This window comes from Rhinolophus ferrumequinum, chromosome 27 (genome assembly GCF_004115265.2).
Source record: "Rhinolophus ferrumequinum isolate MPI-CBG mRhiFer1 chromosome 27, mRhiFer1_v1.p, whole genome shotgun sequence".
In the NCBI taxonomy this organism is placed as follows: Eukaryota; Metazoa; Chordata; class Mammalia; order Chiroptera; family Rhinolophidae; genus Rhinolophus; species Rhinolophus ferrumequinum.
Genome location: NC_046310.1, coordinates 12,663,679 through 12,676,378, shown reverse-complemented (window position 1 = coordinate 12,676,378; position 12,700 = coordinate 12,663,679). Strand labels below are relative to the sequence as shown.

Below are 12,700 nucleotides of genomic sequence, written 5' to 3'. Positions count from 1 at the left end.
AGCTTGGCTCTTAATTTAAAGAAATCAGAATTCAAGTCTCTGGAGGTTTGTTATATTATCACTGAGTTTAACTGTTTGGCCAAGGGAAGGACTCTGGAAGTATTTGTTGTTCAACAGTCATTTTCAAAGACAATTCTAGGGCAAATTAGGGAGAAAAATAAGCTTGAATATGTCTGGAAAACCAGGTGGCTCTAGGAAACTAGGAGAATGCCTCTTTATGAAGCTATGTGTTTTTGTTCTTTAGGGAACTGGTTGAAAATTAATAACATAACAGCTTACACACATTTACTGTGCATTTACCATCTGCCAGTCACACTTTACCTGTATTTACCTCTCACTTGAATTTCACAGTAGCCCTAGACGTAGGCATTATTCTTGTAATACCCATTTTATATATAAAGAAACCTAAGAAACAGAGAGGTTAAGCAACTTAGTCAAGGTTGCACAGCTAGAAAATGGCAGAGTCAGGATTTAAAGCTCCTGGTCTCACTCCAGAACTGTGTCCTTAAGTACCAACTACGTTATGTGAAGTAAATTTATGTTTTCAAATAGAATGACAATGACAAGGTGGAGTCTATTAAGGCAGTGTTTCTCGAACGTTTTTGACTGTGAACCACTGACAGAAACATACTTTACATTGCAGCCTAGCATATGTGCACAATGGAACTAATAAAACCACACAGAACAACGCTCACCCTGGCCGTGGAGGATGCACTCTGACTTTCCTTTCTATTTCATGTCTAAAAAGTGCTGGCTGTGACCCTTAACACTGATTTCATGACCTAGAAAAGGTTACAACCTGGAGATCAAAACAGCTGAAAGTCCCAGCTGTAAGCTCGTCAGGAGATGCCGGTCACATCCTGTGTGGAGTGGATGGACGGATACCTGTAGACTCCTTTCTCCCCAGTGCCTGGCACTGGTTGTTGCCTGAGTGAATGTACCGCTAGATGATAACTTTTCTTCCCCATCACTAGTGTGTTAACACCCTTTTCCCTGTCTTCTCTTTTCTATTTAAGAACAAAGAACTAAAGTTTTGCCGAACATAGAGATTATTTAAACTGGAATAGAGAAGATCAAGAAACAGTAATGGTTTTGTTATGGAACTATGAGTTAGAAATCAATTTTTGTTTATGCAAAATCACATTTTTTCCCATTGATTTAAAAAGAATGGTCATTTTAACAGTGTTTAGTGACCAAATTGCTGTTTCTACCACACTCTGATCCTGGGACCCCCTCTTATTCCTTCAAGGGTCTTCTGTGGCCTGCTCTGGCTTCTCTTTCAGAGACAGGTTTGTTTGGGATGGGCTTAGTTCCTCCTCCATCCCTACAACAGTTGAGGCATTCTGGGGCAAACTTGGGGCCAGTTTACTCAGTCTTTCTAGCATCTTTTGAAAGATGTTTGGCATTTCTGAAACTCTCTATCATTGGGGAGGAGGATCCTCTGAATGTTTGAGGACAGACTCCAGAAGATGTAGAACTTCTCTAGAAGCTCAGGCTCAGAAGAAACACTCCAGCACAGACGTGTTCCTGGAAGTGACCTCAGGAGCCTCTGAAAGCCTGGTGGGCAGAGCATGGACCAACCCAAATGTACAGTTTGCTGCAAGGTGGCTGGAAACTTCTGGCATGCCAGTGCTTAGTTCTGTGTTATCAGAACACCAACAGCCAAGAGCATTGTATTATAAAATATTGGTGTTAGAGAATCATTTGATTGTCTATTATTTGATTCATTGTGTGTTATAAAATATTGGTGTTAGAGAATCATTTAAGCTTCTTTGCTGCATAGGTTTTCCCAATCTAACTTTTTAAATATTGCCTCTCTCTTGCTCTTCTTTTCGTTGCTGATGACTTGTTATAGATACAGCACCCGCTCAATGAATTTCTGGAATAAGACAGGCTATCAACATATGTGTTCATTTTAAAAAAAATTAAGTTGAGGCTGTTCTAAGAGGAAGGGATTTTTGAGGTAGTAGGGAAGCTCAAGGTGGCATAAGGTGAGGAGTGCGTTGGCAGTAAGGCGATGGTCAGAGGGACCCCTTAAGGAACATGATTCTAGTTTGAGCTTATAACTCAACAAGCCTGGGTGACTAAACGTGCAGAGCTGCTAAAAATAGGAAAAGTGTTTGAAGATTTTTCTCTAATGGGACAAAAGGGTTCTCTTCCTGGTATAAAGGCTCATTGAAGCACAGTGTTATTTTACCAGTTAGGTGGTTTGTAAGAAACTTTATCTGTGCTGCTGGTGATGAGAAAAAGGCAGATTTCATTCATTCCAGGGGCAGCTGGCAGTAGAATGTTCAGATCTAATGGACTTTCTCAAGCTTACCACATCCTTCTCCTGTGGTTCTTTTCCCGTTGAGGGTAACAGCCACTGCAGTTTCTAGCACTAATTCTATTTCATGAGACCGATATCTTGGGTCAGGCTGTGATCTCCCCAAGAGCATCTTTCATCACCAGAAATGTTCTACAGAAACACGCCATCATCAATGGATGTTTGATGGCTGACTGCCCGGATTCTTATTCTAGGGGACAAGTCAGATTCCCCAGCCCCATCCCGCTGAGACTGGGCCCTGGGCCGTGTCAGCTATGGGACAACCATGATGATTGTTTCCTATGGGATCCTTAAACATTTCGCCATGGCTATTTGCTCAGCCCTGTTTTAACAGATGCGGGGACACAAAAATACGTACAAGTGTTTTTTCACTCCAAGAGTTTATAAGATCGTGAAGATTTGTGTCATTCACAAGCTGAAATATGCCAGAAAAAGCCTAAGTGGAGGCAACATTAGAAGCGGCATGGGCACTGGACGACAAGTCAGAAGGTCCAGGTTTTGGTTCTGTCCCCGCGATAATCCTGTCAGAGTGACTGGAGTCGCCACTTCTCCTCTGTAGAGCTCCGTGTCCTTCTCTAGGAGACAACGGGGTCAGACTAGGGATCACTAAGGTGACTCTAACGCCAACTGTATGAAACTCACAGTGAATACTATGGGGAAGGTGGGGGCAAGGCTTGGTGATGCCTTGATTCCAGTTAGAATTTGCAAACCTGTCTGTTTAAACTTTAGCAGGGATGCCCTCTCCTCACGGGCCACAGGACCCTATCACTAAGTGCATAAAAAAAATCCGTTTTTCTGTCTATCCCCTATTTCTTTCCTTAAAGGCTCATAGAGCAGTTTACAGAGAAATAGAAACCCAGCCCCAGTTCTAAATTGATTTGGCTGCAGTTGACATACTCTTCCTTTCTGGAATATGACTTTTCAGTTATAATAAGCCAAAAGATGGCTTTTCACACCTCTTTCTTTCTTTCTTTCTTTTTTTTTTTTTCTGATTCTTTTCAAAGACTTCTTCTGTTGCTCACAGTAAAACTGCCTAGTAGGTTTTAGCAGATTCAAAAGTAACCAAACCAGAAGTGTCAAGACCTCCTAATGAGAATGGGGGTTTGAAGAGCTCCTTTATGTGTGAAGACTGGGCCACTCCCATTCCCTGTTTCCACCAGCACTTCTGATTGGGAGAAAAGGAAGAGGACATTTTGCCTTCCATTGAGAACAAAGGCCAGATTACAGTTCTGCCCTTGACTTGTTCCTGGGGTCCCAAACCCTGGACAGGATCATCAGTGCCTGTGATGGAGATGCCAGGACCCAGGAGGGTGGCCCAGGCCATGGAGCACCAGAGGACACTAGAGCCTGGGCTGTTTAGACCCCAGGGCCCAGGCGCTGCCCCCACCAACAGGATGCTTACCTGAACTCAGAGCTCCAGAGAGAAACAGCATCCTCCGGCATGTGGGCACAGATGGCATTCATGTCATTTGCGTTTTTTAAATGTCTGAGTATCTTTAGGAATACTGTATTGGTCTGGGTTCTCCAGAGAAAACAGAGCCAATGGGAGATTCTCTCTCTCTCTTCTCTCTCGCAGGCACGCGCATACACACACACAGACACACTCACACTCATAAGGAATTGGCTAATGCAATTATGGAGGCTGAGAAGTCCGAGATCTGCGGTTGGCAAGGTAGAGACCCAGGAGAGCTGATGGAGTAAGTTCCAGTCTGAGTCTGAAGGCAGGAGAAGACCAAGGGCCCAGATCAAAGGCAGTCAGGCAGAGAGAGCGAACTCTCCCCTTCTCAGCCTTTTATTCTAGTCAGGCCATCAGTGAGTTACATGATGCCCACCCACATGAGGGAGGGCAGTGTGCTTTACTCAGTCTGCCAATCAAATGTTACTCTCACCCAGAAACACCCTCGTGGACACACCCAGAATACTGTTTGGTAGGATATCTGGGCATCCCACGGCCAGTCAAGTTGACACGTAAAATGAGCCATCGCAGAGACTGCATGTTGTGTATCAGTGCTGCTCTCTGAATGGAATTCGGGAGAAACTGCGAGGGGATGCCACTTCTGAGGACTTATGACAACGGAATGTTCCCTGCTCCCACTTCCCCCCAAAACAAGCACATTGGAAGTCACCGTAAAGTCCTTTCTCTTCTCCAAGCTGTGGCTACTCCATGCCAAAGCACGCGCAGAATTTGAACATGGGCCGGGAAGTCGGTTGGGACTTGAAGAATACAGGTTCCTGGGGTGAGATTATTTGAGGTGCCAGCATGCAAGTTAGTTTGCAACTCCTCTTCCCTGCCACCGAAACCAGCCCCCCTCCTTAATGGATATGTTATCTGACGGGCTGCTCGTCAGCATTTTGGAAAGACACTAAAAGACCAGCCCTCCAGAAAAGTGACCCAGGCTGGGAACTGATCTGCTGGGGGGTAACTTGAAAAGTGGGCTCCGGGGCTCCGGGAAGCCCTAGAAAACTACTGTCCTGTGCAGTGGCTTCAGTTGCCCAAAACACAGAATATTTTCTTCTCATGCCATCCCGTCTTCGGATTGCTTTCTTTTCACCATTTGTTCTTCCTCCTCTCTTCTGTGCCAACGGCTGGCCAGCAGCGTCTTGACCATCAGCACAGCCGCAGGCCTGGGAACAGCCAGAGGTTAACTGTGGGTACGTGAATGCAGAGACGCTGGGTGGGGGTGTCCTTTTAAAGGGGAAGGAGTAAGCAAAGGACGAGTAGAGGATTGGATTCGTGAGGAAATTCTGCAGCTCTCACATCCCAATTTTCACGATGCTCTCATCGTTTATCTCTTTCTTTGTTTGTTTATTTGTTTGTTTATTTATTAGAGCAGGAGTCATTTTTCCAATGGACTCAGGGCTGTATCTTCACTTCTCCCTTGGTCATCTGTCCTCCTTTGAGAGGGAACAGCTTCGTGGCTCAGGGTTGGGAGGCTGGTCAAATAGTGTGTGTGTGTGTGTGTGTGTGTGTGTGTGTGTGTGTGTGTATGTAGGAGTTGGTACACAGATGTCTCAGCCAGATCCGTAGCATAGACCTACCTCTGGCGCTACATTGGAGAGGGAGTAGAAAGGCAGAAGTGTGTGCACGTGTGGACTGGAAGAGGCTGTACAATTTTAAGGAATGCAGTCCACTCTGGTTGGGAAAAGAGAAGAGGGTAAGAAGGTATTAAGAGACAGTGTATCTAGGGGAGAGCATCTCATACTTCCCTTGTCTATGGATTGCATAAGCTTCTGGGACTATCAGAACAATAGGTGTTACTTCTTGGTGAGACAGCGTAGGGACGCGTGCCTGATGAGTCCCGCAGAGCAGATGGCACCCATACTTTATCCATCCATCTTTTATGCATCCATCCACCCATCCATCTATCTACCCATCCTCCTTCCCTCCCTCCCTCCATTTTTCCATTCATCCACCTTTCGTTAGCAGTACCTGTGGAATGTCCGCACTCACAACACACCATGCTAGGTGCTGAGGAGGTGAAGAACAAGACCTGGTCTCTCCTCCTGGTGTTCACAGCCCAGGAGACACAGCTGAGTAGAGCAGCGATGACAGGCAGGGTGAGGAGCCTTTAAGGTGGGTGAGCCCAGGCTTCCTTGATGGTAAGAGAGACCTTCTAGTCAGATCCTGAAGGGAGAGGGAAGGCTCTCGGGGGAAGCACAATTTAAGTTGAGTCCTGAAAGATGAGCACGTGTGGGACCATCCTTCCCTCAGCAGAGCTTCTGGCGTACGTCCCCTTCCTGCCTCAATGGAAGGCAAGTCCGTCTCCAGGGCTTGGGTTCCCTCCCAGCCCACGTCCAGGTGGGGGAACTTGCCCCACCTGCCTCAGCCGTACTCACCATCATCTTCACCCTTCCTTTCTCTGCTAGTTTTCTCCCTGCTGGGTAGAGACATATTCAAATCTCTTTCATCTTAAAATTTTAATACAATGAGAATAACACCCCTGCCTGGACTCTAACCCAGAGATAACTACCACCCTACATTCTTCTGTTCACACTAATCCTCTTGAAATGGACGCCTGTCCTTACTGTCACCCTACCCCCTTCAAACGTGGGCAGGCAGGCATCCTCCCCCAGGGACAGTTTCTTCCTGTCCCCAAAGCTTCCCCAGGCAATGATCTCCGTGACCCGTGGATGACGCCTGACTCTGCTGCCCATTTCCTCCTTCCTGAAACCCTTTCCCTTGCTTCAGTGACACCAGTCAGGTCTTCGTTCTTGACGGCCGTGTAGGGGCCTCTGTCTTTGTGACGTGTCCTCAGCTGCTCCCCTTCTCACACTGCATTTGTTCCCAGGAAGGCTCCCATCCGTGCCTTCAGCTGCTGCCTGTGCTTCAGTCTCAGCTCTCCAGCTGGTCACCAGACGTATCTGCCTGGGTGGCCCTGAGAAGTCACCCTCACTGCACCCTCCACGGCTCTCATCGTTCTCCCAGGCCCGCTCTTCACCTCGTCCTGTCAGCCTGAGTGCACAGCACCGCCACCTATGGCATCATTGACATCAGAACCTGGGGTTATCCACCTTCCATTCGGTCACCAGGCTTTGGAATTCTGTGTCCTTAAAGTCTCTGTGGCCGTCTCTATTCCATTGCCTCCGCATTATTTCCGACTCATCATTTCTCAGTCGGATGACTGCAATAGCCTTGAAATTTCACAGTTCTCAAACACTGGCCCTCAGACAGGAGCTGGATTGGCTGTGCAAGAGTCATTTGGAGAGCTCTGTAAAAGTCCAGCGCCTGGGCCCCAGCCACCCCGAGAGAGCCCAGATCCAAGGGTCTGTCTTTACAAAGCCATGCCCACGATCCCGGGGTGCAGCGGGTGGCCTGGAAAGCGTTTCTGATGATCTTCCCATCTCCTGCTGGGTCTATTCCAGCTCGTCCTCCATGTGGGTACAAGAGAGTGTTCAAAAATGCAAATCTCACCCCAATCATGTCCCTGGTCAAAACTCTGAGTCCCCACCTCACTCCCGCTGCCCACCCCTGCATCATGTGTGACCTTCGCTAACACATACAGCTTTCAGGATCTGCCTTCATCTCTTCCTTCCCTCATCCTCCCAGGGTCCCACCTACAGCGGGCCCCGTGTCCCCAGCCTGGCAGAACGATGCCTTTCCCTCCTCTGCGCCCTCCAAACTGTCCCTGCAGTTCCCGTCCTCCCTCTGTCTGGCTAATATCTGCTCATCCGTGAAGATTCAGCTGGAGGCCTTCCAGAGATGTACCCATTCTCCATGGCAACGTTCAGCTTACCCTTCGGTGGCCACGCACTGACGCACCTGTGCCCCTCCCAGATGCTATCAGAGCACACATGTCCCTCTGACTTACAGAGTGTGTGAGAGAATGACGTCACATACAGACCGCCTGAAACGTCCACACCGTGGGGGCTCCGTATGTCTGTGCCGCGACGCCTTCGGGGCTGTGATGGAGTCAGGCATTCCATTGCTGCCGGTTTTGCCCCCTCAACACCGTAACAGATACACGTTGAAAGGACCCACCCTGAAACCGCTAGACTCAAGGAAATTGTTGGCGTTTGTCACTTCGGAAGCACTTGACAATCTACAGTACTTTTCTTTGAAATAAACACACGAAGCCATCACTTAATGACCTCCCAGAACTTTCTCTCCCCCTCCCCCACGGCTGTTAATCACCCTCTGCCAGGCTGGAACACGGTCTGTGTGTTTGGGGTGCTCGCTGCCTACAGAGCTACTGCCACATGTCATCGGAGGGCATGAAAGCTGGATGATGGTTCATAGAAGCGTCCTCTGTTCCACTTATATGTGGAATCTAAAACAAACAAAACCAATGAAAAGCAAAACAGAAACAGACTTAAAGATATAGGGAGCAAACTGGTGGGTGCCAGAGGGGAGGGAGTGGGGCTGATGGGTAAAAACAGTGAAGGGGAATACGAGGTACGAACCTCTGGTTATAAAATAAATAAATCACAGGGATGTAATGTGCAGCCCGGGGAACATAGTCAGTGATATCATAATAACTTTGTGTAGTGACAGATGGTTAGTAGGCTTCTCCTGCTGATTACCCTGTAAGGTACATAAATGTCGAATTGCTATGTTGTACACCTGAAATTAATACAATGTTGTATGCCGACTATACTTTCCTAATACAAAAGCATCCTCCGTGTGACACAATATCAGCCTGCTCCTACATAAAGGTGTGGTGGTCAGATGTGGATGTTGTCCGCTCCTGCCCCCTCCCTCCTCGGCTCTCCGCTCGCTCCAATGCCTCTTGACCTCTGCACGGAGTGTACTTGAACCATGACTTGTGGACATCCCACTGCTGTGGATTCAGCACAGTGGCCCTGGCAGACTGTCCAGGGTCATGGGGCTAATTGGGGAGGGCAGCAAGTGAGTCTCGCATGAGACTCCCTTACAAGTTGAGGTGGAGGAGTCACCTGCCAGCTGAGGACATTTTGCAAACTCAGTATGTTAGAGAGGATCCAATGATCTGATGAGTCCAATATCTGGGCCTCACCTAGAACCAGGTAAATCCTCCCAGAGCCCCAGTGAGCCTGTCTTTCGGGTCTGTGTTGGAATTGTAGAGGATAGCCCAGGCTGTTCCTGCCGTTCTGCTGTGTCCAGCTCCACCTGGCACCGGCAGCGGTGCTGAAGGGGAGGGTGGATGGGTACACCAAACCCCATCTAGATGGATCTATGCATAACTGTTCTTGGTACCTGTTCAATAATTTGTCTATTGATTTTGTAAGAAAATGGAGTAGAAAGCCTTCGTGGCACAGAAGAGTGCATGTACATTGCTTCCCTTTGAGGGTACACTCAGACATTGTGCACACAGGGGACCCCATCCTTATCCTTGGCTTCCCCAACCAGCCCATGACCGCCATGTTTGTTTCAAGGATCTGCCTTCATCCCAGCCATCTGGGCAACTACTTCACCCTGACCTCCAGTCAGTTGACAAGGGGGGCCTGGGACTGAAATGCCTCACACCCTGCTCCCTCTTTGCCACCCCCAGCACTCTCATGCCCTTTCAAGCCCATCACCTCCTACACCTCCCCCCCACACACACTGCCTGGTCTCTTAACCAAGCTTCTGGGCTCTCTCTCCTTCAAGCTGCCATCCTGTCGGCCTCCCCGTGCCCACTGCCCTGCCCCCTGGCTTTGCACTCGCCTCCTCACTTACCTGGCTTCCTAGGCTCACCCTAATTCATATGTCTCCAGCTCTCTTTTCCAACTCTGTTTACTTGTGAAGCAAACATTTATGGAGCATTTCCTCTGCAGGACATTGTGAGAGATTCTGGGGATAGAAAGATGGAAACGTCGCAAGACCTGTCCTTGAAGGGCTCACAGGCTGCTGAGAGGTGGCCATTCTCCAAATCATGCAATACAGGGCTGTGTTCACAGTGCAGTGGTGGGACACAGAGAGGCTGGGTCGGGGAGAATCCCAGAGGAGGATGCCCTTGAACAAGGCCTGGCAGATGGGGGTGAGGGGCAGGGCTGAGGCCGGGGAAGGTGGGTGTTCCCAGCACACCTCTTCCACACACCCTGTGTAACTCTCTTGCCTACTTGCTATTCCCCAAACATGGCTGTTCTCTCCAGCCCCGGCCATTGCTTGTGCTGTTCCCGTTAGAATGTCCTCCACGCCTCCCACCACAAAGTTAGCTCTGTCTGTTGAAATCTTAGTCATCCTGCGAGGCCAGGCTCAGATTCCTTCTTCTCCCTCACCGTTTGGGACCACTTCTCTCTCCTAAGCTCCCTGCAGCATTTTGTGCTTCGATTTCGGCACTGAACCATCTTGTATGCCTTTTGTTGTTTACTTTGCCTCATCTCCCTACACTAATGACTTCCCTAAAGGGCTAACTTGGCCATAGAATTAAAAAACCTCTAAAGAGCACTGTTCTAAGAGAAGAGCAAAAAGCAGTGTGACTATGTGCACTAGAATGCTTATAGTCTTGGCTGTTTGGGTGGTGTGGTTGGGTGGTTCACGGTGTTGGAAAGTATACAGTGTCTGCCATTTATCTAGAAGGCCCTTGGCGTTAGAATGTATTCAGAGGCACCTTTTCTTCTCTGCCAATATAGGGTTCGATGACCTTCAGGTGTGTGCTGACCCAGGCGTCCCCGAGAATGGCTTCAGGACGCCCAGTGGAGGGGTTTTCTTTGAAAGCTCTGTCACCCGATTTCATTGCCAAGACGGATTCAAGTTGAAGGGTTCTACAAAGAGACTGTGTATAAAATATTTTAATGGAACCTTAGGCTGGATCCCAAGTGACAAACCCATCTGCGTGCAAGAAGGTAACGTGCTTAAACCCCTTCCCTCCCCGTCTCGTGGAAGCCGCTCATGTGGTCTGCTGGCCCCACCACGGCCACAGGGGTACAAGGCTGTGTGTGCTTCAGGGGTCAGTACCCTGGGCTGCTGTCTCTATTTCAGGACTAGACAGACCTACGTACACTCTGAGGGAACAGCACGCGTGTGTAATGAGGGCGGGGGTAGCAGATAAATTTATCTCAACATTAGAAGTAATCATCTTCCTTCTCTACCTCCATTACAATCCAATTTATCACCATTTTTGTCAATGCAAGCGAGCAATCAGATAACATTCGGGCTATTTATTATTGGGCTGCCAACTCTACGCTCATTTCCATGTTACTCAATAAAAAGCTCAGTAAATATATTAGGCAAAAACTGTATAGAATGATACAGGCAATGCGTGTTACCCAGAAGATTAAATCAATTACTACTTATCAGTTCTCTGTTAGATGTGATTCGTTTAAGGAAAGAAAGAACTGGCAAGCAAAGACAGATTGACAAGGTAGACATTTATTTCTAATAATTATCCCTAAATTTATTGGTCATAACAAAATATTCTTTTAGCAATTATCCCTAAATCAGTTGGTTGAAACAACTTTATAAATACATTTTTGTTTTTACTTTTTGTTGATACTTTTAGAGTTTAAAAGAATGCATTGAGTTTAACTAATTGGAATGCCAAATTGTTGATTATTTATCTCCAAGTTTTGGCAAGGTTGAAGTAGGAATAGATGTGAATCAAGAATTGATTCTGGGGCGGCTGGATGGCTCAGTTGGTTAGAGCGTGAGCTCTGAACAGCAAGGTTGCTGGTTCAATTCCCACATGGGCCAGTGAGCTGTGCCCTCCACAACTAGATTGAAGTCCAATGACTTGGAACTGATGGGCCCTGGAGAAACTCACTATTATTCCCCAATATTCCCCAATAACATTTATTTTAAAAAAAAGTTAAAAAAAAAAAAAGAATTAATTTTTTTTTCTTTTTTTTTCACGGCCCCAAATTTCCGTGAGGCATAGAATTGAGTTCATTGGAAATGAGTTTCAGTTTCTCTTAACACCATTATTGATTTTACTTGGGGATGGAGCTTTTATAATAATGGCATGTAAACTACTATTCTGATTTAATATGTATCTTCTTCATGAAACTTTTTGAATAATCTAGTTTGACAAGCATCTATTATGATTCTCCTAAAGGGAATCTTACAGGGTAGATAAGACAGTGTCTTCCCCTTAAAATACATGCTATCTTTACCTTTATTTTCAAGGTATTTTTAAGCCAAAATTAATATAAAGAATTAAGATTTTTTTTAATGAATTCATTTTTTCCTCTTACATGCAGTCCATGCAAGCTGTGGTTTCCATAAGAGTCCATTAATTAAGTTTATTTGTGTATATAGACTTCCCTGCCAAAACCTGTGGCACAGCTACCCAACACTTAAAGCCCAGACGAGCTCAAGAACGTCAGAGAACAAAGAAAACCAAGTTTCCTGAATATTGTCCAGAGAGAAAGGCCCTCTTTTATTTTACCATTCTGGGGGAGGGGGGCAAGTTTACCTCTATTTGGATGAGTTTTTTCTAACCCTGTACATAGCTACCTAATATATAGTAATTCCAAGACAGGGCGTGAACAAAACCACCTTGGAGTGGAGTGTATACCTTGTTCAGTTGTACAGTCTGGTGCATAATTAATATTTAGCCCCGAATGTTTGGGTAGGGGCTGTGTACGTAGGGATAGCAGTGGAATATCAGCTCTTTCATGATGTAACCTAACATGAGACCACGTATTTCCAATGGAGGGTCCAGGACCCCACAGTCCAGCCGTGATCTTGTGCTCTAACCACCACTTGTAGCAGGTTTGGAAGAACAGGCACTGCCTTTCTAAGTATGATGGTATATTGATTTTTAATATGAATGCTAATTTTGTTGGTCTTTGAAAGTTCTGTATAAAGAGATTGCTTTTGGTGCCCTGATGGTGAAGAAAAATCATCATTGTTCATATCCTAATAAGCCTTCTTTATTCTAAGAGGTTTACAGGGGGCAGGGGACACCTAGAAATGTAGACCATGGGTGTTATGTAGCAGGGAAGAAGCTCACCTTTTTCTTCCCCCTGATTTAT

The 12,700-nt window shown here is 46.8% G+C and overlaps 1 protein-coding gene across 5 annotated transcripts in view; it reads left to right on the top strand.

Moving 5' to 3' along the window:
* The window catches only part of SUSD4 (sushi domain containing 4), a 154,122-nt gene that overhangs the window by 98,179 nt on the left and 43,243 nt on the right, over nt 1–12,700 (top strand). For 4 of the 5 annotated variants that reach the window (XR_004422285.1, XM_033099863.1, XM_033099864.1 and 1 more), the window contains one exon: nt 10,358–10,570. Coding sequence is in view for 4 of the 5 variants with exons in the window: in XM_033099863.1 (XP_032955754.1) it covers nt 10,358–10,570 (213 nt within the window). In the remaining variant the exon portion in view is untranslated. Of the gene's footprint in view, nt 1–8,760; nt 8,810–10,357; nt 10,571–12,700 lie in introns of those variants that run through there. The other variant, XM_033099865.1, reaches the window with a different exon arrangement.